This window comes from Pleuronectes platessa, chromosome 5 (assembly GCF_947347685.1).
Source record: "Pleuronectes platessa chromosome 5, fPlePla1.1, whole genome shotgun sequence".
NCBI lineage: Eukaryota > Metazoa > Chordata > Actinopteri > Pleuronectiformes > Pleuronectidae > Pleuronectes > Pleuronectes platessa.
The window spans coordinates 5886406-5911955 of record NC_070630.1 but is presented as its reverse complement, the minus strand read 5'-3'; the positions used below and the strand labels follow the sequence as shown (position 1 = coordinate 5911955).

The following is a 25550-nucleotide window of genomic DNA, read 5'->3' as shown; positions in this document are numbered from 1 at the left end:
CTCAGGTTGATAATAGGGGGGGGGGGGGGGGGGGGGTGTCTGGAACAGGTGCAGCCTGGGTACGTGTTTGCAGCCCTTGAATGCTCCTTTTGTGTTCTGACCCCAACCCAGAAACGCAGCAGCGTGGAGAGCAGGTGACCCATTGAATGATTAGTCTGCGTGGATGAGGACTTTTTTTTGTCCTCTTGTCCTCACCTGTCACGTCATGATGGCTGAATCAGTTGGAAACTGCAGCCTGCCTGATGGTTAAAAGCTATAAAAGGTTGCAGCAGCCATTAGAGGCTGACCTCTCATGTGGTGTTTGATTATGCAAAGTCTTTTTTTTGGGAATGTGTGCCCCAGTCACTGTTCCTCTGCGTGTCAGGAGAAACCAGCGAAGACAAATGCATTAAAGTGTCACATTGTCACACACTGACCTGACACTTCATCCTTTTTAGAGTTGTGAGTTGTGTTACGCAACAGTCGTGTGTAATCCAGCATCAGTGCCCACAGTGCTTTTCTCTCCACTTGTTGCACGAGTGTGTTATTTCAAGAGTCCATGAGCATAGCTGGAATTAACCTTCAGCTGGTTTGTGCTAACGTGAGGGCCTGATATCTATCAATAATTCATCACGCTCCGCTCTGCCTGTGTGCAAATTGAAGTGTGTCTCACCATGGAAACAGCCTTCTGCCTGTGCCGCAGGGTGTGGGTTTCAGCCTCCAACCTCACTGCTCGGTCCAGACTGCTCCGCTCCACATTGTGATGGAAGCGATGGAACTGACGTGGGACACTTTTACAGTTTGTAAGAGATTTTATTTCTAAGTCGACTTGTTATTGGTTCAGTCAGTTTTCAGGCTTGTCAAAAAGTTTATAGAGAAGGAATAACTGCTGAGGAAAATGTTAGCGTTAGTAGATTTGATAATGTGCTGATGTTTGTTTTATTGCAGTATTTGTTTGAAGCATTGCGTACAGTCTGTAGTCTTATAGTTGCTTTCATGTACAAATTGAGAAATAAGGTTTAAAAGATTGCTAATTTATGTTTATAGCTATTTAAACATATATCTCTTTTATAAGTTGTAGTTTTTAAGTTGCAATAATACGTGTGAGCATTTTCTTTTTATAATCTGCAAAATCCTGTTCGTACAACTCAAACTATTGAGAAGTGAGGGATGACTTTTTACATTTTAAGTAGACTATCTACTGTTTCCTGAAAGATTTTTTGTTAATTGTGGTGCATATTTTGCAAAGGTACGATATATATATATATATATATATATATATGCAGATGCAGATATATATATATATATATATATATATATATACGATCGAGAAAGAATCACTTTCAGAATGGAAAAGAGAAATAATTCAAAAGCCAGTTACACTATCAGACTTGTATTTCCTGCAGTGTGATGACTGTGACTCCTGGTGTTGTGTTGGACTCAGATCCAGGTTGTTTGTCAATTTGTAGGTTTGATTTCAATCGTGAAGATTGAGTGAGAATCATTAAAGTGAGGAATTCTTTCAGAAACTCTTCCTCAAATGAATTAATCATTGACTGTTTTAGTTGCACACACTAGAGGGCGCACTATTACCACATGATCCGGTGGTATTTATTGTCAGTTATAGTAATAATACACCAAAGTACACTGGCCTCTGTGTCAGGTGCTTAAAATATTTTTCCTTCTTTCGTGAATACATGAATACATGAATATATGAATATGCAGAGGAGGAAGCAGTGAGTGACACAAAATGTAGGAGCTAAAGGACTCGTGAAAAAGAGCAGAATAATATCTGATAACATAAAATCTCTATCAAACAAAGTTAAAACTTGTAAAATGTGTAAATTTAGAGACTTCAATTTAGAGCAGGGTAATTTTCAACTGTATATACGTATAAAGTATAGTATGTGTATATATCACGTGGGACTGAAGATTTTAAAGTTGTGTAGAGATGTTTCTGTTTTAGGATACATTTTTACATTTCCACATTTGACATGTTATTTAATTCTAAAGATTCTTTTGTTTCCTCCTTTGACTTGTTTACGGGTCAGTCAGCCCCAAACAGAAATCGTGTTTCTAGATGTTTTCAACACACACGTCTTTGCTCTTCTTGTTATTGTGACAACATGACGCTCCTGAAGGACGTTTTCAAGTAGGTCAGGTGGCTTGTGGGTTATTCTAATTGAAGCCATTACTGTGCGGGAGCGGCACATTGTTGTTTCTGATAGTTTCTGCTGTGTGCGCTGCTTCAGGTGGATTAGAAGCTGAATTAGAGTTGGACTCAGTTGAACTAGTTGCCAGCGGCTCTCTATTCTTTCTCAGGTTTGAACCTTCAGTCGGTCCTGACATGACGTTAAGGTGTGACATGTTTTAACCCTGGCCACTTTTCTTTTTTGGGTTCGGCAAAAACAAGTCCTTGATAAAACAAATCGGTGACACGAAAAAAAAAAAAAAAGGAGTACATTGTTCCATGTCTATCAGTGGTTTCCTCCTAAAACAGAAAACGCCTCGACTTCACGCACATACACAGGCTGTTTGTATTGCTGATGTAGGTCAGAGTAGGAAAAACTGGTTCATGTGGTAGGTGTGTCCCGTTAGTGTTCACTTCAGGGCTTGAGAAAAGGACTGAATGGAGACGAGCCGTGTGAATGTTCCCCCTTGCACTTAATCTCGATGGTTTCACACCTTTCACTTGTTTCCTGCGAGACGCCAGGACACATGGGTAGTCGTCCTTGACACAGACCTCAAAGTGCTGGGAACGTGCAGATGTGTTTTCTTTTTTTTACCGAACTAGAAGAGCTTGAATGGGTGTGTTTCTCAGTCAGGATATGAATGAAGAAGTCTTAATGGCTGTCACAAGTCTCGAGTCGTGTGCCGAGACATGAGTTTGCGTCCCGTTCCCGAAGACGCTTCTGTTTGATGTGTTGACTCCAAGACAAACACAGGATATTTATTCAGGAATGCCTCGTGGCCATGCAGTAGGTGGGGATGTTGTAGCTGTCAGAGAGCAGCCTCTCGTTCCCGCTCCCACCCTCCTGAGTTATGACTTGCCCCTCTCTCCTCTGCCTCCTGCCCTTTTTGCTGAAAAAAGGGGGAGGCTCCGAGTAATCCAATACCTGACCAATTCATAAATGTTACTGTAACTTGCTGAACTGCCCTGACAAGTGCAGGGCTGGAAACACATTAGCGGAGCGAGGCTGACAGCTCGGGCTGCATCTGTGAGCAGAGCATAAATCTGCCGCCTGACCAAAGAGAAGAGAAGCTTGTGAGGAGCAGGAGGAGGAGGAGGAGGAGGAGGAAGAGAAACTTTAAACACTTCACTAAAACAAAGTGGGGGAAACTGGCACAGCTTCAAATGACTCCTCTGGAAGAATGAGAGAAGTAGCCGTGGGCTCCCTGCCATCCGACATGTCTGTAGAGGAGACTTCAGTGAGGGACGTGGCTGAGAGTGAGACAGATTGCTCTGAGGGGCTGGATGAGGTTGTCTTGGGGCGCATTGCCAGCTTACCTCTGGATCCGTTCCCACCCAGGGACTTCAGGGGGAAGTTTAAAAAGATGCGCCACAAGAAGAGGCCCACCATTCTTGAAAGTAGGTACCCGCTTTGACTCTGCGGAGCTAATCACCTGAAGAATTCCGTTTTTAATCTGGGAGAAATGTGATGTTTTTTGAGACATGTGGTGCAGAGGCAATAACATCTACTACCACCATCCCTCTGTGAAATGCCTCACCTCCCCCTGGTATTTGCCACAGCTGCACAGGATTCTGATGGCTTGTTAATAATGGGGGGAGAGTGCATCACGCAAATGTCTGACATCATTCAGATGAGCTCACTGTCACGAATTAACTCTAAGTCCAAAGTATGTGAGCAAGAGAGAAAGAGGAGAAGATGAAGACATGTGGGGCAGAGAGTGAGAGTAAGAGGGAGTCAAGGGTTTGAGCTCGATAATGACAAAGATGGCTGAAGCAGACAGACATACCTCACATTCTTCACCTTCATCAGAGCTTGATAATGCTTTTAATAAAGTGTTGAACGTGTCCGAGCCTTCTCCCAACCTGAAGCCCGGATTCAAGAGAGAGGCGCTCACAGCACACATTCTGTCATCAGCAGTGTATTTCTGATCTATCTGTTCTGAGACTGAACATGAGGGCGAAGCCGCCAATGAACAAACCTGAAGTCTTAACAAATTCATGAAGTCTTTTTTTCCTGAAGCGGTTTCCTCCTTCAGAAGTGACACCGATGTTTTCCAGTCTGTCTTTGCTCTATGTCTAAAATGCTTGGCAGCGTTTCCACCGACGAGCTCACAGATAAGGTGCGATGGCATAAACACTATTCAAGTTCCATTATAGGTCTGATATTTCCATGACATCCAAAGCTGGTTCTTGTGATGCGATACAGACATGGAGTGGCGTTCTCTGCAATATTCATGACGTATATTCTTCTGATCTGCTATGACAGTTAAGAAATCTGTAAAAACTACCTTCACATCAAGTTATTACCTTTTAAAGGAAGTTTGTCCTGTCAAGTAAATCTCGACCGTCACAGTCACTGATTTGAATTTTGTGGTATTTTCCTATCAAGGAAGAAAAGGATTATTTGACTGCTGTGTTCTTTGCATGACTCGACGTATCTGACAAGGAACTTTACATTTTGGTTGATTTTTGGCGCCCCTGTGGACAAATGCGGTAGTGCTTAGATTGTCGCCTGTCGGAAAAACCTCGGTCCAGACAGCGTTAGAGTTTGTTTTGGAAAGAGTGAAAATGAATGACGCTTGTGTAGCGATGATTGCATCCACCATCTTGTTTATAAGAGTGGTGAGGTTGGTGAGGGGCAGACTTGAGAGCGCTGGTCTGTACGGGTTAGCCGTTAGCCTAGCGTGTAGCGTGTAGCCCGTCCACCGACATTTACAATGGTTTATAGAAAAAGCCAATTTCCTCCCTGATTGTTTCATTTGTTTTTGTAGGTCACGAAGAGGTAGCAATATTATAAAAGACTGTTTCTTCCCTTTACTCAAACTTAATCTTGCCTTCCTGTTTAAGAAAAGTCTAAATCTACTCTACTACCAGGGACTTACATAAGCGTTGGCCCCTCATTGGGCCTCTCACTGGACAAGTCAGGCTGACCAGATTATAACTGATGGATAAGTCGCGGAAGTGCGCTGTGTTTGCTCAGTGTTTAAACAATCCATTTGGGCTGATCTCTGTTTTTAGAAATGAAGTGTTTTCTCTGGGACCGAAAGAGGGAAAGTAATTGTCCGTAATTAGTAAAATTTTACTCTCATTAGTTCATGTCCCTCGTTGCTGGTTGTGTTAGTCTGAAACAAATTTTCTCTGGAGAAACAAGTCAAATGTTTAAGAGGTGAGAACAGAATCACCCAAACTCTTCATCCTGTGAAAAAACCGACCCAGCGTTAAATCACTGGTGACTCACAGATCGATTGTGGAGCTTGGGCTCCGGTCATCCGAATGAAACCACACAAACTGTTTAAAATACTGATTTGGGGGAAATGACCTCTGCCAAGGAGGAAATGTGTAAAGAACTACTTATCAGATTTCCACATAATTGGAACATTGGTCAGGAAAGAACCCATTAGACTTTAGGGCTGGTCCAGACAAAGGGGCAGATCCAGGAATTCTTATCTTAAACGTTGTGAGATAAGGCATTTTTGGATATTTTCATAATTTTCCCAGCGAACGTTATTGGATTTTGTTGAAAAAAAAGGCATATTTGAAGAGCTGATATGTGAGATTTGGTGCAGCTTGATTGAATTTAAGGGGACTTTTGGGCCTTAATGGAGGTATTCGCTCTTCTGAGTGCCATTAGTTATGCTTAGCCTGACTCCCTGCTAATATTTGACATGTATTGGGCAAAAACAGTAGAAGCAGTATGTTCGTCAGGTTCCTTTGTAGCTTCTTACCCATTTTCCTCAGACACTGTTTGAGTTTTCCACCGAATATATCATAAGCCTGTGTGTTGTGTAAGTGTCTCTAACATGTTTTGTAACCTCTGAAGCTTTATTCATGTAATATCTGCAGTCGCTTCTTCAAACCTTCCGTTTATTCTTCACTACACTGTTCAACACGAGTTGTTGGGTTGTTATGACAACTCGGAGACCAGCTCTGCAAAGTGTAGCCCCCACATCATCACCATTCTGTTCTGCTGGTATTTAAAAAGAAAGAAAGAAAGAAAGAGAGGTGGTGGACTTCAATCCTCTGTTCTGTCCTCATTTGCTGTGATGATATAAAACGACCGAGTGCGTCTGAGGTGTAACAAGTTTAAATTAAATGAAAGCATGAGTCACAACAGCACTGTTGTTCAAGGGTGGTTTCATTCATGCCTCCAAAAATAAAAACAAAGTCACTGCTGTGGGAGTGCACACACACACACAAACACACACACACACACACACACACACACACTCATACTGGAGCCTATGTTACAGTGCACAAACCAAAAATGTCCTGTATAGCTCCAGATGCCAGATCTCCCCAGTGGCAGGCGACGATGTTCTGGGACACCTGAGCCTCAGAAATGTGTCTGTATCAACACACTGCAACCATTACTGGCTTCTCCATCGCAGAGAGTGTTATGTAATGAAGGTCAAGTTGCTGTGGCTTGATGGCCAGACAGAGTTCTGATAGGATTATCCTGAGAGTGCCGAGGGGCGGCGGAGGAAGGGGATTGGAGGATCTGGGTGACATGTCCATATGGTTAAAGTCATGTATCTGCTTTTTTACGCAGCAGAATGTTGGTTTGGATTGTTGCACGTTCAGGAGATGGACTCAAATGGCTGTGCATCCTTATTTCAGGAATATAGGCTGATTTTACAGAGAGAAATGTGTTTGATGGACATTTTGTAATTGCTTAAGGTTTTTCCTTCAATAAATATAGCAGCAAAGGGTGTTTGCATTGTATATTTAACATGTTTTTAGAGATAAGGGCAATAGTGCTGAAACAATTTCATAAAGGGAGAATATGATGCTGGTATGTTTAAATAAATTGCACATTTACACTTTTAAATTGGACAAAATAAAATAAAAGACAAAGTTGAATTCTGTGAATATTTGCTAAAACTCAAAACTATTTACAATTTGATTAAAAAATATTGGCTGGATGAATGAGTAACATTTTACAAAAACGTATGAGACCCTATGGGGAAGCACAATGTCTGCCGTGAAGGGGTTAAAAGGCAACATTCAGGCCCTGCTCCCCTGCAGATCTGCAGATAATCCCTCCTACTTGCTGCTTCTTCCCCCTGCTCTCCCAGATGTTCCCAGTAATGTGTCCCACTTCCCATATCTCTCACTGGTGGTGCCCCGTTAGATGCTCCCATGCAGTCCTGCAGAAAGACGCACAAGCCCGGCTGCAGTCATCCTCAGCATCCTCATCATCATCAGGGCCGAGCACGCAGACAAACAGTAGTTATTATTAACTGCGCTCCACTAAGAGGATTGCTTCCTGCGCTCTCAGCCTCCGCGCATTTATTTAAAGGGAGCTTGCATTGCCGCCCACTGCCTGCCACAGCTTTAGAAAGAGAGAGAGAGAGAGAGGGAGATGGCGAGAGAGAGTGGAGGGAGGGAGGGAGAGGGAGAGGGAGAGAGAAAGGGCTGATAGCCAAGGACAGGACATCAGAGGAGGGGTGAAGCGGTGCTGGTGTGTTCTCAGGGAACTCGTCAGCGCAGTGTTGTGTGCGTCACAGAGAGGTGACAGCAGGCGAAACCTGCCTGTCCCTGCTGCTGCTGCTGCTGCTGCTGCTGCTGCTGGGGGGAGACCACATCGAGAGGTTGGAGGGACACTCAACAGGGAGCTGCAGCCATGGCCAGCCAGCAGGACTCAGGCTTCTTCGAGATCAGCATCAAATCCCTGCTGAAATCGTGGAGCGGCAGTGAGTAGCAGTTTGTGTCTTGTTGTTGTTGTTGTTGTTGTTGTTGTGCTCAGCTGACAGAGCAGCTCCACTGGGAATCAGACTTCATGGTCTCGTTTTCCTGTTGTTGTTGTCCATGACTGGGACGTGCAGTGGCTGTGCACTGACTTCACCACAGTGTTATTGTTCATCCTGCCACTTGCTACCAACTTGAAAGCATCATGTGATGACCACATTCAGAGCAACAGCAACACACACAAGCAGCAGTTACTGTAAAGAAGTTGTTCATCACACACAGACACTGGACCTTTATGCATCTGTTACATTAACCTGAGCTCTACCCGATGATGAAGGTGAATCAGCATTTCATTTATTCTGATTCCCTGCGGACTCTCTACCCGTATTCCTCTTTACCCTGTAAGTCTGTGACAAGAGTCTAAATAGCTCCTACTAAGTGCAAGGACACGGTAATAGGATTAGTGGCGGTTCAGCTTGGATGCATGTTCTGTCCAGTGTGAACGGCTCCGCTTGCCTTCCACTGGGCCCATGCATGAGGCCGGGATGGGAAGACCTCCTCCACAAGTGTCTGTTTCATAGAGGATGTGAATGAAGGTGACTGTTAAAACGCAGGAAACAAGTGGTAACAAGTTAAAAACCAACACACTTGTGGTGCTCAACCCAAATATAATTCAGCAACGATATCTGATGTACCAGAGAGATAGTGGCAGGTCGGCTGCTCGTCCCTGGCAGTGTTTATAGCTTATATCCATTGCATCAGAATGTAAAGAGATACCTCAGGACATGCTGTGCCTGTCCACACACTCTGCATTGAACCATCTCCTGATGATGTTGTGTAATCCTCACAGTGGGTCACTCTGCTGATAAAGGCACAGGCAGCCGTTGTACTTGTTTCAGCTGTGACCCGCGGCTGTGCATTTCACATTTCCATTAAATGTGTGATCTCCTCCTCTCCTCTCCCTGCTCCCACTCACTCGAGCTGTTATGTAATGAAGCGCAAGATTACAACACAGGCTCTGGATCTGTTATTGATTATAATAATCGTAAAAGACAACATACTTATTACTGTCGGCTTCTAAGAGGGAGATAATATGTTTATCGTACTGTGTGTTTATTTACATAAATATATATATATATATATATATATGCAAATATATTAGTTTGTGTGTTTATATGCACACATATCAGTTCACAATTTGTGCCTGACACCAGCAGTGTGTGTTTATGTGCTACCACATACTGTTTTCACTGTAACCACAGGGTAAACAAATGTGTCTGTCATAAGTCAGTGTGTCTCATAATAAAACAGAGATGAGCATCAGCCGCAGCGGCACCGTGTAGCAGCCGTGTTAGGTCTGGAGTTCAAATCGCCCGAGGGCTGGTCCCCCGTCAGCCAATCAGAGCAGGAGATGACTAGTCAAACGTGTTATTCATTTGCCATTCATTTTCTATTATGAACTGCAGTCGTGCTCACCTTCTGTTTTGTTTTCTAAAGAAATGTTAATTGCTTTTTGGCAATGGCTTCTGGTGTAACTCGTAAAACATCATCTCACTTCCATGGGCAAAAATAAATACAGTAATGTGCACAAGTTGAAAACAGACACCTTCCCCTCTCTGTTTAGCTGGGAGAGACAGATGCAGGCGTTTTAACAGTGACTTATTTAAATGGGCTGAAACGCTGTCCCTCACAGCAGGCGGCAGTTTCCCAGCATGATGTCAACTGGCTAAAACAGGGATGATGGTCAATAGGTTGAGAGCAACATTTTAATCGGCTTTACACAGAGGTCTGTAATCACTCTCACACTCTCTCCGCTCAACTCCCAGTTTTTTTTGGGACACTCAAACTGTGAACTTGTGATAAAGTGTTTGTGTTGGAGTGTTATGTTTCTGCTTCCATTGGCTCCAGCTGTCGTGTCCACTTTCGGTAAATATTTGTTCTAAAAAATGTTTAAAATCTTTTATCTCAGATATTCTGCCAGAAAACTTTTTAAAATATGAAAAATTCTAAAAAGAGTTTGGTGGATTTGTTAGAGCAGCAGCTCTTCTGGTTCAGGAAGCCGGGCAACATGGGTAATATCCACCATTCAGTTGTGTTTGAGTTCATTGACTGGGACATTCAGAGCTCCACACAGAACTTGTAGCCACTTGTTACAGCAACAACAGTTACACAGTGTTGTTGCTGTAACAAGTGGCTAAAGGTTGTAGCATCAAACTCAGAATGTGGAAGTCTTTTGTCTTTCAATCATCTACAGACGCAACATCTCAGCTCCTATTAGAGCTCAGCATGCTTTCTATTGTTTGCAAGAAACTAGGGCGATATAACTTCAAATCAATGTTAAACTTTAACCTCCATTACGATTCTTGAAAAATGCTTTTGATTATTTTCTTGAATAAAGACAATGACAAATATATATACTAAGTCACCCGGAACCTTGCAGTAACAGCAATTACTTACAAGTGGAGAAAATATCACAATAACAAGAACCATTGTCTCTGGTTAAAACCGAGGACCTCTGCACCAAAAACAAGCACCTAACACCAGAGAAGGAGGATTTGGAAAAAGGCGATGAACCACCTGATGGGCCTGGTGGCAAAAAAAAGGTCTGTTAGTGTTTTTGAACTGAGAAAAGAGTCCTGGAGCAATCAGGGAGACATCAATGGTGGAAACCAGACCATTTATTTCATGGAAAGACATCTTCTGAAGGAGGACTGTACCAGAGGGGCGAAAAAGAATGAGATCTCAATACAGGAAAAGCAGAATGTGAGCAAGAAGGTACACTAGAGGCTCCATGAAACAGAAGAGAAGGGGGACCAGACATTCCTTGGAGGTTTGTGAGGAGCAACTGAGAAAGATCACCATCGTCACAAGTCAACAGATCAACGAGGAGGAGGATCAACAGCGGGAATCTGGACATGTTCGGCAAAGAGGCCATGCAAGTAAACAAAGCTCTCCAAGCAGAGGTGGATGATCTTCACCAGCAGCTGAGTGTGTGTGAGCAGATGCTGCACAGCCAGGAGAACAAATAGGGACTGAGGAATGAACTCCACAGTGTTCAGGTGCCATACTAGGTCAGTGCAGGGTGATATCATCGGCCCGTAGTGGAAGTGTTATCAGATAACAAGCAGCTAAACACAGCTTCTCTCTCTCTCTCTCTCTCTCTCTCTCTCTCTCTCTCTCTCTCTCTCTCTCTCTCTCTCTCTCTCTCTCTCTCTCTCTCTCTCTCTCTCTCACACAGCTAACATTTAACTCAGTGTAAAACTAAACAATAAATCAAAATCTAGGCCCTATTGATTTCTCCAGATTATTTTCGATATGGAAGTCATCAATTTGGCACAACTGCTTTACAACACGTTGTTTCCCATGGCCTGAAACTTTATGACCCAAACCAGCTGGAAGGATTTTCTTTTTTATTACATTACATGATGATGATGCAATTTCTTTTAAATTACCCTTGACCTTTAGTCCACCTCAAAACAGTGTTCTTTAATACAACCCTGGAACTATAGGACATTTAAAAACTACACAGCTTTTAACGAGGTTTGTTAAACAGCAATGTCTCTGTCATTGCAAAGCATTGCCCACTTCTTTCTCACAGATGTGCACCGTCAGTGTTTCTCAGCAGCAGCAAGACACAGCGCTGCCAAACGTCTATGTTGACATTGGAATTTCGGGTTCAGTTATGGAGGCCAGTGGTATCTAAATATCCTCCCACTCTGTTCACAGACGGCTGCTAAAGTGGTTGTTTACCCAGCGGGACAGTCTCTGCGGACTGCATATAGGGAGCTGCATTCTTTGTGTGTGCGTTTGAGTGTGTGTGTGTGTGTGTGTGTGTGTGTGTGCATGTGTGTGTGTTTGTGTGAAAACGAGACACTTGTTGGCCTGTTTGTATTGTCCTCCAGGAGCACCACCATGCTCAGGGTGTTTCCAGCATGGCGATGATGTAATGCACACTGTGCCCCAGCTCCTTGTTTGCAGAGTCACATGTTGCGGGTGAGTCTTCGCGTTGCGCCCAGAGCGAGTCATTGGGTGGATCTTGTCGGAATGAGATGTTGATTTAATTCTACCCAACGTGTTTTGCAATGATGACAAATTACGTCATATCCAACATTTGTATCCAGGCTCAATGCTGCCATGGAGACATTTAAAAATCTGAAACATTTGCTTGAGCGATTCTTTAATTGTCTTTAAATCTTACCTGAAGTTTTGTCCCTGACTTTGAAGCATTTAATCAGAGGGTTGTTTACACACTCTTGGTCTGTGTCTCGTGCTTTGAGGATCACAGAGTTGGACCCAAAAGAGGGAGGGCTGCTCCGTCAGTATAGTGTGCACCCCGGGATAAATATAGTCGCGCAACTATGCCACCATAGCATGCTGGACCTCGTCACTGTGCCGCGGCTCTGGCTAAAAATTCCTGCCTGACCTTCACTCTTGGAAGGCGAGCGGTGGGTCACAAGGCTCGAGAAAGCCAAAGCAGGAGCAGCTCAGAGAGGGAGAGAGGGAGATATTGCGTGGTCCCTCGTACCAAACACTTACTCCCACTTTTGTCGACACACCCGCCGTTTGGCTCCGTGCACCATGGAAACTATGCCTAGCAGGACAGAGCCGGCTGACACACAGGACATGGACATTGGTGGATTTTACTAGAGTCTTGACTCAGGACAACCCTGGATAGCATATCGTCCTTCCCCACTATGGACGGGACAGCGGTGTGCTGGAGTAAGGCCAGCGTCATCAGCTTCATCAAGGGTCTGGGTAGGTGCTGAGTTGTCACGAGTGAGGGAAGCATGTTCTGAAAGAGCGCCGCACATGCTGGGCATTCCTCGTAAGATACCCAAGCACGTCACGTCCTAGAAAGAGCTGGAGAAGAAGACTTTTTGTATTTACTATTGTGCAACCACATCTCTCCAGCTTCTCCTGTGCACCTTCGTCAGAGCTGCATACTTTTATTTTTACTTTGCTCAACTTCTTCTCTGCACAACAACTCCACAATCACTTGTAAATGTGTTGGCAGCTTCCTTCTGCTGCCAGTAAATACACAATGGTTTTCATTAAAGACATTGAGGCGTTTATCCTCTCAACCTTTGATCTGCAGGGAAATTCATGTTTTTGCTTCTGGTTTCTTTTTTGGCCGACTACCAAGTTCATTCAATCTAATTATCTGATTCATCTCTTTGATTCTTTGTGCAGGTTTTGTCATGTCACGACTTGAATATAAATTTCCAAGCTTCTCGACATCTGTTGTGCTTAAACATAATCTACAGTATGAATCTACACACTGATAAAAATAACCTAAAGATAAAGATCCTTTTAATTATAGTTTATAGTAATAAATACTATGTAATAGATCCAATATTTCACACGTTAGTCTCAGAGAAATATCTACTTATGACAGGTTCAATTTGCAAAACACGCAAAAGCAAGACTGCTGTGTCCTCACTTTTATACAGTTTTTTTATTTTATTATCTCCAACCTAACCAGTTTTAAAGTTTTGGGCCTTTTTTGATCAATAAATTAACATCAATTAAAACAAAACAATGTGTTCCGATGTGTATTTCACAGATTTAATCGGTTCCCTCCACTGTGCTGTGTGAACCCTGCGGCGCCTGATATGATTTCTGTCCAATCACTTTTATTTATCGCGTGCACCCACACACACTCAGGCAACTGTAGTTGTTATTGTAAGTCTATTACTGTCATTCAAAAGACCTCTCTGAATATTTAACACATCCGATTTACGGCAGTTCCTGTGGTGGACGTGCCGCTCGGAAACCAAGAGCTACAGGCTAAATAAAAAAATTCAAAGTTGTAATGAGATGTTTGTATGCTGCTCTTCACTATATTTAGCACTTTAGTGTCGGGAGGCAGCCGAGTGCAACACTGAGGTAAAGTTTAACTCTTGGTTAGTTTGTGGGGTTTTATGGCCTAAGTCAAGCCATCCATAATTAAACGAGGGCCACATCTTAACACTGGGAGGATGGTCACATGTGCAAGATCTCTGCTTCCCTCAAAGGGCAGTGACATCTGTTTTAATTTCCATATGTGCTCTGTCCTCTGTAGCGATAGCAAAGAAAGAGCAGACTCAGGGCAAGCCGGTGCCCTTTGGTCAGTCTCCCTGCAGGAATGTTCAACATGTTGGGAACTTCATGTCCATGTTTGGAAACTTCTCACTAATACCCTATTCGGCGATCTCCCTTTGTAAACAGATCTGTGGCGGATTCCGTGCCGCTCGTTTCTCACTTGATTTGGCAATGTTTGACCAAACTGCTTCCTGTCCCCCTGTGCTTCTCGTGTCGTTTCCGCAGCGTCTCCCGTGGGGAACGGATACAACAAACCCCCCCTCCCTCCAGTCTGCTGTCCTCAGGGAGAGAAGGGTCCCCCGGCCATGATACCCATCAGCATCGACCCGGAGAGCAAGCCGGGCGAGTACGTCCTCAAGAGCTTGTTCGCCACCTTCACCAACGTGTCGGAGCGCAAGATCCGCATCATCATGGCGGAGCCGCTGGTGAGTGGACAGATGAGAGGTTTTCTGTCCTGTGATTGGTTGCTGTTGCTCTGTTTTACTTTTTAAAAGCCTCTGGTGTTATCAGCAGGAAATGAATTCATGGTTTTGGGCTGTAGAAGTGTCTCCTGTAAAGCCTTGATACAAAGTCCAGTCTGTTTCCAACAACTAGTCAAATATTGCAAATATTGAGTATAGTGAGTTTAGTTCTTACAAATGTTGGTGTTTGAGATATTTTATAACAATAAGAAAAAAGCAAAGATGGGTAGAGATGTTCTTGAGGAAACAACCTTGTGCAGGAGACATTAGTTTTGTCTCGTTTGCTGCCCCGTCTCTCCCCTCCTGACCCCTTGTGGGTGTCCTGACCCCCGGGTCGTGAACCAGGCTAACACTGTCTGACAGGAAGCCTGCCGGACGGGCCCACAATAACCCACTTAGCACGTAATTACAAACATTGGTGGAAGAACTACGCAGATTCTTCAACAATTCCTCCATAATAAAAATCTCAATTACACCTGTCCTCTGCTTTATGGTACATTTATGATGTGTTGATCTGTTTTTATGACAACAGGCAGCCTGAAACTTCACATTGATAAATTACTGTCAAGGCTCTGGGCCTGCACCTGAGTCCCCCGGAGCGGAGAAGCTAACTACCTTGTCAGGTTTAATATCTGGAAGTTTACTGTGAAGCAGCAGCTCCATTAGCACAAATGGAGGAAGCAGCTTGGGGAAATAAACATGAACACTTCATTGTGTAACAGAGTTAACACTCGAAATGCATTGCTGTAATAATACCTGAGTAAAATTATATCCTGTTTAATGTTCTCTTTTATTGTTAATAACTGGTGGTTAGGTAAAATCTGTAAATACTGTCAAAATAAATCCAGAACAACTTAACATTATCGTCACTGAACCGGTACACTACAATGAAATTCAGTTTGAAGCCGTCCTGTATATGGCCATTAGAATAGAATAAAGAATAAAGATACAAACTAAAAACACTATACAGATATGAATAAATAAAAACATGTAAAAAAGAATAAACACAGTATATACTACAATCTGCAATGGCCGCATACAGTGTGGAGTTAGGTGTCCCCAACAGTAGGTAGTGACCCAACTTAAGATGGAGCAGTAGTGCAGTGTCAGGTGGTGGGAGGTGGTGATGGTTAACTATTTTAAAGGATATATTATGCTCATATTTATGTTCTTGTTACAACTCTTTGTGGAAAAAATAAAACCAGACAATGTCAGATACTGTCAAAACAATCCAGAACAAGGTAACTTAATGGTCGCTGCAACAGTAAAATACAATTAAATTCAGTTTGAACCCTAGGGGACATTAAACCAGATGCATTTAAGAAGAAGAAGATACATTTATTGGTTTCACACACATGCACACTAACACGACATGCAAATGGGGGGAAATTTGTTCTCTGCTTTTGTCCCATCTGGTGAACAGAGGAGGTCAAACAGAGATGCACTGAGATCAGAGAAACAGTCAAACCTGATTGTTGATGAGGAAAGTTTCTCTTTCTCTGTTGGTAGAGGTTATTTTACTTAATGGACTAAAATAAATCATTTAGATTATCAGACCACCTCCTTTATATTCCTGGACAAACATGTGTATGGTTGTTCAGGGTTGGGGGAGGTTTCAACTCCACTGAGTTCCATTCTAGTTTTGTTCTGTCATTGTTTCTATAATAAAGACACTGACTAACGAGCACTGAAGCTATAAGCTGCCAATAAAATCTTCGAGAGCCTTGTGGCCCGGCGCAGGTCGGAGCCAGCGGATGGGGCCGGCAACAGCTGTCATAAATTATTCTGTACGCAGACAGTCAGGCAGACAGGGAAGAGCTGCCGTGCGTTAATGTGGGCACCACTCACCACCTGCTCCCAGGACCACATTAGTACCATGCACTGAAAGTCAGCTAAAAATGACCAGCCGATCTATATAAGTAAGAAAAGTTCTATAAATATGTTACATAAAGACGTCATTCATCTTACACGTGGCTTTTATTTGCTGATGCTCTGTAGCATCTTTTGACCACAGTTCTCCCGCGATGCTGTTTGCACACGGCTGACGTGTAAAGTTACGCGGGGCCGCTGTGGACAGTCAGTCTCCATTTTAAGGGACGTGTGATTTATGAGGAGCTGTTAGCCGCTCTGGCCTCGGTCTGCAGGGAAGTGTTAATTACCTCAGGGGAAAGTGTGCAGACCCTCTGGAGAGGCACAGAGAGGATGTGTTTCCTCTCAGTGGGGAACTGGCTGAGTTATTACCTTGTAGTTATTGAAAAAACAGTTGTCTGCCCGGCTCGGCCTCATCACTAAGTGGAATTTGTTAAACCAATTTGTTCATGTTCAAAGACGGACTGTAGAGGCTGGTATTGATATCAGGGAATAAAACATTTCTGATTTTTATATTATTCAATTATTCCTAAAAAAGGTTATCAAACACTGGCAAAAAATATAATTCAGGCTTATAAATTAGTAGCAAACACACACAACCAAATATGTACCACTTAAATTAACAAAATATTAGTTTTAATGTAAATTGTACACAAAAATCTGCATCTTCTCACCATTGTTTGTGCTAATAATTTGAATGTTAATTATTATTTTATTAGGTTCTCATATCCACAATCATAAACGTCCATTCGGATATGCCTTCTGTCAGTATTAAATAATCACTCAAAAAGAGATTTCAAAGGGGAAAGATACATGATAACTAAGTTACAGAAATCTGATTTAGCCCCCAAAAAATACTGTAAATATCTGACGCATTTACAATCAGTGTTGCTGCATCAGCCCACGACAAGGGAAGTGGATCTGTAAACAGTAGAAGAGGAATAGACTCTCCAGGGCAGATGGGCTCCTCAGATTCAAGCATTTGTTCAAAAAGCTAAAAGGTTCAACAGAGCGTCGAGCTTAGAGAGAGAGAGAGAGAGAGAGAGAGAGAGAGAGAGAGAGAGAGAGAGAGAGAGAGAGGAGGGAGAGAGAGAGAGGGAGGGAGAGAGAGACAGAGACAGAATGACTATCAGCCCACACAGTGTCAGTGTCAGACATCTGACAGTCGGCTGTTTTGGATTAATCATCAAGTAAGTGATGTGCTGTTCTGGTGTAAAGAGACAGCTGGGGGATGTATATGTGGAGGAGCAGAGCAGGAGAAGGAAAGGAGGTGCTTTGGTTTGTGCAATGGATTATGGGATAAATTATTACTATGAGTAACCTGCTCAAATATGACTCAGTGTTTGATATATACATAAATTTGGCCCGTACATCAGGCCAGTGTCGATAAAATTACAAGAAATATAAAAAAAATCTAAAATCACACGCATTATTTTCAGATGTCTCTCATGTTTTTTCTCATGTTTTAACTTATCTTTATTACACCAATATCAAAATAAAAGTCTCTGGGTTTCTCCCACAGGCAGTTAATTAATCTAAACGTTTACGAGGTTTTAAAACAGTTTGAAAAGTCGTAAAACTTCGTTGGATATCACAAACTTTCTCCAGATCAGGCAATTAAGATTTGTTTCAGTCCTTGTCCCTGGCCGGGCTCCATAGTTTCCTGTATTTCTCAGTCAAGATTAGAAAACAAGTGTTTCATTTGAGCTTTATGTCCAAAATGTCCCAAAAAATGAATCAAATATTAAAATGTTGTAAATGACAAAGAGGAAGTCGACAAGTGAATGTTTTATTCAGTTTAAATCCTTCATGGAGGCCTTTGTGTCAGATGATAGAAGAGTGTAATAATGAGAGCTGTCATGAATGTCCCATCTCTTAATATCTGACCCTGCTGCTCAGGCCTGGAATCAGTGAGTGATGGCTCCCCTCATTAGCTGGGCTGTATCGAGTCGCAGTTCAGAAATATACTACACACACACACACACACACACACACACACTCTTTAGACAGGGGGGATAGAGTTATGATCTTCGGACCAAACTTCTGAGAACTTTGTTGGAGTTTCTGCAAATCATAAAACCTGCAGGAGTTTGGAGATGACGTCCTTTTTTTCTGTGTTTTCAGGAGAAGCCATTAACGAAGTCACTGCAGAGGGGAGAAGATCCTCAGTTTGACCAAGTAAGCGCTTGCATACTAAGCTTTTGTCCGTTTAATGAACATTTGAGAATCATTAATCACATTAAACTCTTGGATTTGTACTGTTTTACCCTGTGAGCATCCAAGCTTCCAAGCTTTCACTTCTTAAATACTGTTCGAGTGTCACGAAAGAGCAAACGGGTGAAAGCCCTGCTCACATCCCCCAGAAAGGTCTTTCAGAGCCAGTCAAGGGCGGCAGTGTTTACCTTGAGATCTGGCCCTGGCTCTGTGCTTTAGGTGTGTCCGGCAGGTCTGTGGCTCGGTGGAGAGAGGGGCCGCTTCACAGCGACAGGGGTGTGCTTGTGCTGCTGCGTGAGGCCATTCAGCCGCCACACAGAGCCGGGATTCTTCTCCAGCCCCGTGCTGAATGAAGGGCTCGCTGTGTTCCCCCGGCCGAACCCAGACTCTCCTCCCTTCCTGTGTGCCCGGCCCGTTCCTTCCGCTCCCTCCCCTTCCCCCCAAAGACTGAGGGAGGCTGCCCCATTGGCACCTTGTCTCCCTCCCTGCACAGAATCCATGAGCATCGGCTCACTCTACGATTCCCCCATAATGTAGCCTCAGATTTAATTTAGGACCAGTTCTTTGGACGACACATATGGGAAATAGTGAAAACGAATTTGTCCTCAAATCGCTGTAGAAATAAAAAAAGGAAACTCTGATTGCTATCTCTCTCTTTGGTATCTTAACTACCTCCCTTAAACATGCATTTGCACGATATATATACGTCTTGTTCCCGCAGATGATAAGCACCATGAGCTCTCTGGCTGAGTACTGTCTCCCCTCCATCCTGCGCACTTTGTTCGACTGGTACAAACGACAGAACGGACTGGATGAGGAGCTGCACGAGTACCGGCCCAGAGCCAACACCAAGTCCAAGAAGTGAGGATGTGCTCAGTTGGTTTCTTACATCAAGCTGGCATTGCAGTGTGTGACTGTGTCCAACCTGTGGCTCTTGTTTCTGCTCCTCTTCTCAAACAGCGACGAGCAGCAGAGAGACTACCTACTTGAAAGGAGGGATTTGGCCATTGACTTCATCTTCTCTCTGGTTCTTATAGAAGTTTTAAAACAGGTGATTTGACTTTGCTCCCTGCGACACATGCAAGACTCAGATCATCGTAACTAGTTTGTGACATAAAACTGTATCCTGCTGAAATTCATCATGATTGGCGTGTTTGTTGTTTTTTCTGGATTTTCCTCGTCACGCCATTGTGTCTCCTGATTCTTAACTAGATGCCGCTCCACCCAGTCCTCGACAGCTTGGTCGGTGAAGTCATTAACCTCGCCTTTAAGCACTTTAGATACAGAGAGGGGTAAGATCTTGTTTTCCTCCAGCTCATTTCCCTTCTGTCTGTCACAGTTCCAAATTCCATAAGCTTTTTTTTTTTTGTTCTTGCAGGTATCATGGTCCCAACACTGGCAACATGCACACTGTAGCTGACCTCTATGCTGAAGTGATAGGAGTATTAGCACAGTCAAAGTAAGTATAGCAAGGATAGAAGCATGATTACATAATTGACTACACTATATATTTCTTCTTTTCCATATTTTCTTGTCTACCGTTAATTCTAAATCGTCTGCCCCGCTGGGTTTTGGTGTCGGTGTGTTACCGCTGCTCCTGCCTCTGCAAAACATTCCCCGGTTCCAGGAGACTGGAACGTTCCGTGGAGACGGCACACTTTTGGACAGGTCCCCCTCACACCAAACTAGGACTGGAAATTGATGTCTGTTTATTTGAAGTTTTCATATCATCCCAGCGAGGAACAATCCCTTAAAATAGAGATATGGCCGGTGAGCGCGCCGCATACCTCCCGTCCAAAGTGCGCTCTGCTTAATTTCCTGCGGGAGACACTTCAGTGAGAGGCGTTTATTTTTCTTTCTTTGGTCCAGGGTCAAGAAAAGAAGAAAGAGGTCGAGGGGGGAGGTACAATTAATCAGATGGGATTCATAGTTAAGAGAGATTGATACTGTTAAATGAATAATCTGGTTGGCCACATGATGTAGAAACATCTGTGTTTGCTTTCTAAGAAGATGCTCATATGACCTCTCCGCGTGAATTATCCTCTAAATTTAGACGAGTGGAAGAATCCCATCTCTGGTTGAGTTGGGGCAGGGGCTCAGGTGCTGGACCAGGGGTTCATCCTGGGGCACCGACACACAGTCTGCATATGGGAGGGTAAGACGGGGGGGGGGGGGGGGGTATTTCTGGCATCTCCCTTCATCAGTGTATTCTCTACCCACGTTTTTGCAATTTCAAGTGGAGGAGCTTTTATTGTGGAAGTGCTGATGTGCAGATGTCTTTATATAGAATCTCATTTAGCTTTCCTCTCTCTCTCTCTCTCTCTCTCTCTCTCTCTCTCTCTCTCTCTCAGGTTTCCTGCTGTGAAGAAGAAGTTCCTGGCTGAGCTGAAGGAGCAGCGGCAGAAAGAGCAGAGTCCATACGTGGTCCAGAGCACCATCAGCCTCATCATGGGGGTCAAGTTCTTCCGAATTAAGATGTATCCCGTCGAGGATTTTGAAGCGTCTTTCTTGTTCATGCAGGTACAGCAGACTTCAATAAATAATCATATTTCAATCCATCATAAACCTGCCTGGCTTCTAATAAAATCTTGTGATCACTCTTTATTTTCTTGACTGTTTTATTGGCTGTTTTGATGTGTGTATATTAATAATTAAGCTAAATATAGTAAATCAGTGTATATTTATTCTCTGGATTATCCTTCAACCTTTGTCAGGCTCTTGTTCCATTTTCTTATAACCCTACTCATTAGATTTGTGGTGAACTCCTTTCTTCTCTTTCATCTGCAGGAGTGCGCTCAGTATTTCCTGGACGTCAAGGACAAGGACATTAAACACGCTCTGGCTGGGCTTTTTGTTGAAATTTTGGTCCCTGTTGCCGCTGTAAGTATTCTCCCTCCTTTTGCATGCGTCGCACAATACTATCATTTCAAAATGTGAAAAGAGCAGCACCCTGGAGACGAGTGTGTCTTGTGTGTGCTGCCGTCCTAGGCCGTGAAGAACGAGGTGAACGTGCCCTGCCTGAGGAACTTCGTGGACAGCTTGTACGACACAACCCTGGACTTGTCCTCCAGAAAGAAGCACTCGCTGGTCAGTCCCCTCGCAGGAGACAAACTGTCACTGGCTGTTTGTTTTTTGACACCCTCAGCCGAATGCTTAGATCGCCAAGATGTCTGTGGTCTTTTGTTAATCCTCGAGCATTTCAAGGTCACTCTTGTGCAATGTCCTGTTGCAACGCCAGTGTCCACACTAGAGGTTATTTATGAGGGAAGACAGGCGCCCTTTTTAAAGCGTGAAAGCAGTGCAGTGTGTATAAGCCTATTTAATGTCCTTCCCCCTTAAAGAGTCTTCAATAAAGCCACAGTCGTTCACAGTGAAGAGGAAAGACAACAGCCCTTAAGGAAGAAGCATGAACACAGAGGCCCTACTTTCCCCTGAGGAAGCAGTTATGGCAGAACGCCAATGTGATGTGTCGTCAGCAAAAAGCACAACAAAAGGAAGAAAGTTAATTTATGTCCAAAGAAAAGTGGTTCATGTCTAAGATTGCTTTGATGCAGATACACTCCAGAGAGATCAGAACCACAAATATTACTCTGTATGTGGAAACTGTGTCAGTGTGATGCTATCATAACAATGCACTGTACTTAAAAATAGATCTAAATACCTTCTCTTCTCTACGCAGGCTTTTTACCCTTTGGTGACGTGCCTTCTGTGTGTCAGCCAGAAACAGTTCTTCCTCAACAGATGGCACGTCTTCCTGAACAACTGCCTCTCAAATCTCAAGGTAGTTTCACTTGGAAATCAGCTGCCTTTTAATTCACACAGAGGATTGTTTATTCTGTGACATAAAGGAAGTTCCAGTGTGCGTCTCTGCTCCGTTTAATATGCTCCTCAAATTCAGTTGTCTACCAGAAGTCCCTTTATATTGTTGTTATTATCTTAATGCCTGAGTTAGCGATTATTCTAACGTCTTATATCGGCTTATAAACTGTCATTGAGAGAATTCTCTTCTGCCTTTTTTCACAGAGTCGAGACCCGAAAATGGCTCGTGTTGCACTGGAGTCCCTGTATCGCCTGCTGTGGGTCTACATGATCCGGATCAAGTGCGAGAGCAACACTGCAACACAGAGGTAAATATCCTCAGGCCACGCCCTCCACCTCGACAGAGACGTGCACTTCTTTTTTTAATCTGCATTCTCGATGTTAAACCTGATCAAAAATGAGGATTCCTCATGTCCCCAAACACAAATATGCCTTAGTTAGTACTAGAAATGTATTAAATGTTAACATGTCATTTATGAAAGTTTTCTATCGTCATTCCTTGTAACTCGTTGTATTTGCTTTGGGACGGAGAAGAACAAACTGTTCTGCAGCAGAGAGCAGTGGTCAGGTCACACCACACCGTCAGTGTCGGTCGCCCACGAGTCTATCAGCAGTTTACAGGCGTTATTATGAGCCCGAGTCCACATGAGGAATCCCAAACATGTCAAGCCAGACTTTAAAAATGTGTTAAATAGGCCCAAAATAAACCTTTGATTAATGGAGCAGGTAACAAAACAGTTAAATGCCGTTTTTCTATTTGTGTTCACAGCCGCCTCAACACCATTGTAACCACACTGTTCCCCAAAGGATCCCGCAGCGTGTTACCTAGAGACATGCCTCTCAATATCTTCGTCAAGATCATCCAGTTTATTGCACAGGTGAACACAATGACATGTTACTGCAAATTATACTTCATGTAAACCTCTGTTTGATAATCTATATCATATTTAACCCATTCTTCCTCATTTCATTACAGGAAAGACTTGATTTTGCCATGAAAGAAATTATATATGACCTTCTTTATGTTGGAAAACCTGCAAAAGCCTTTAGTCTTAATCCGGAGGTATGAAATCAACATTTATTTATATGATATGTTAATTTAAAAGCTGTTTTATTATTATTGTTATTAAAAAAATTGGGGAAATTCACAACTTTATGTCACATAATTCTCACTCAGTTTGTAACGACTGAAATATAAACCCATAATAACCTTTGTAACGTCCTGTAATTGTAGGAGCTTCTGGTAGAATTGTATTTCTTAACTTAGTTTCTTGTCTTTCAAGAGAATGAATATCGGCCTCAGAGCATTCCTGGTCATAGCCGATAAACTGCAGCAGAAGGACGGCGAGCCTCCCATGCCGAACACCGGTTGCACTTTGCCCTCCGGGAACACGCTTCGAGTGAAGAAGACGTATCTGAGCAAAACGCTGACGGACGAGGAGGCCAAAGTCATCGGTGAGTGAGACAGGCTGTTGGAAGTGTCATGCTGCAGATCCACACAGCTTCAACATGTCACAGTGATCCTCAATGACTCTGTCTTCTTTCCTCCAGGGATGTCTCAGTATTATTTCAACGTGCGGAAGGCTATTGACAACATCCTCCGACACCTGGACAAGGAGGTGGGACGCTGCATGATGATGACCAATGCTCAGATGTTGAATAAGGAGCCCGAGGACATGATCACGTGAGTGCGAACATCACAAACCCACAGAAGTTATTCAAATGCCGTTTCTCAAATAAAGTAACACTATGTTTAATTTGGGTTAAGCTTAACTTAGAATCTGACTTTTTCAGAGGTGAGAGGAAGCCTAAGATCGACCTGTTCAGGACGTGTGTGGCTGCCGTTCCTCGCATCCTGCCTGATGGGATGTCCAAGCCTGAGCTCATAGACCTGCTCTCACGGTGGGTCACCTTTAAACAGAATTGCACATCTGAGGCTCAGCAATACTGTCGTCTGAAAAGATAAAAGAAAAACGGACGTGTAATCAAATGCTACCGATGTTTTGTTTTGAAAAAAGTTACACCTGGATTTCCTGTTACCTCAGTATTTAGTTTTGAAGCCCATTAAAATTGAATAGGACTAGGAAAAGCTAATAAATCCAAAAAAATACATTCACAAACACTCAACAACATATCTCTGTCTTCGTCTTATCAGGTTGACAATCCACATGGACGACGAGCTGCGCCTCATTGCCCAGAATTCCTTGCAAAGCCTGCTCGTGGATTTCCCGGACTGGCGTGACGATGTCCTGTTCGGCTTCACAAACTTCCTCCTGCGTGACGTGCAGGACACCCACCAGGCGCTGCTGGATTCCTCCCTCAAACTACTGCTGCAGCTGCTCACACAGTGGAAACTGACGCAGGCCGCCTCAGGGAAGAGCCAGGACACGGCTAAGATACACACTGCAGAGGTAAACACCGTAATGTGTCTGTTGTTGTGACTTCAACAAGATAATTACTCATCGCTAGTTGACTCATTTGCTTTTTGCCCTCGTGACAAAAGACTGCTGCAGAAAATCTCATGTAAGAAGTTATTATTGAATCATGCAACTGTTGATGCTTCTGTCCACAGCTGCTGCAGACCAGCCCAAGTCCGAAGACACCTCCAGAGCGGGGGCCTCACTCCGCCGTGCTGCACGCCGTAGAGGGGCTGGCCCTTGTGCTGCTCTGCTCCTGTCAGCTGAGCACCCGCAGACTCGCCATCGCCATTCTCAAAGAGATACGAAGTCTCTTCATGGCCATCGGACAGACCGAGGTGCAGTGAGAGAACGAGCAGAAGCAGGCGATGCTGTTGCAGCGAGTGGTTTTTGAGGTTTCTGTTTATTTTTTTATGTTTGTCAACTGCAGGATGACGATAAACCGATGATAGAGATCATGGATCAGCTCAGCCCTGTAATCCTGGAAAGTTTTGTCAACGTCACCGTCTCTGACACAGTGAGTTTGTGGTTCACCCTGGGGCACGGCCCCAGAACTAAAACTCAGTCAACATTTGCCTGCAGGTTATTTGCATGTGTTTTTCGTTTCCCGAGTCAAGAGTTTGTTCAAGCTGTGCAAATTCCATGTGACATGACCTGAAGACAAGTAAGGTGAGATGCTCATGAGGTGTGTCAGCTTCTGTTTGAGCCACTTTAGGGTTCGGTTAAAGCAGAGCGATACTGAACAGTCTAGCCACAAGTGGAAACTGGTTTATAAAAACAGTGAATGCTTTTTGTGTTAACTGTCGGACAGAAGCTCGTTTATTTCATTTA

General features: G+C 43.6%; 1 protein-coding gene across 1 annotated transcript in view; it reads left to right on the top strand.

Moving 5' to 3' along the window:
* The first annotated feature begins 3080 nt into the window (after positions 1–3080).
* The window catches only part of frya (furry homolog a (Drosophila)), a 45124-nt gene continuing 22654 nt past the window's right edge, over positions 3081–25550 (top strand). Inside the window, exons 1-20 of the mRNA XM_053422606.1 lie at positions 3081–3568; positions 14165–14364; positions 18394–18447; positions 19205–19344; positions 19444–19534; positions 19696–19775; positions 19862–19942; positions 20835–21003; positions 21271–21363; positions 21472–21570; positions 22163–22264; positions 22507–22610; positions 23072–23180; positions 23279–23365; positions 23586–23757; positions 23854–23986; positions 24097–24204; positions 24458–24713; positions 24875–25057; positions 25150–25236. Of these exons, the coding sequence (XP_053278581.1) occupies positions 3352–3568; positions 14165–14364; positions 18394–18447; positions 19205–19344; positions 19444–19534; positions 19696–19775; positions 19862–19942; positions 20835–21003; positions 21271–21363; positions 21472–21570; positions 22163–22264; positions 22507–22610; positions 23072–23180; positions 23279–23365; positions 23586–23757; positions 23854–23986; positions 24097–24204; positions 24458–24713; positions 24875–25057; positions 25150–25236 (2565 nt within the window). The 5' untranslated portion in view covers positions 3081–3351. The remainder of the gene's footprint in view (positions 3569–14164; positions 14365–18393; positions 18448–19204; positions 19345–19443; positions 19535–19695; positions 19776–19861; positions 19943–20834; positions 21004–21270; positions 21364–21471; positions 21571–22162; positions 22265–22506; positions 22611–23071; positions 23181–23278; positions 23366–23585; positions 23758–23853; positions 23987–24096; positions 24205–24457; positions 24714–24874; positions 25058–25149; positions 25237–25550) is intronic.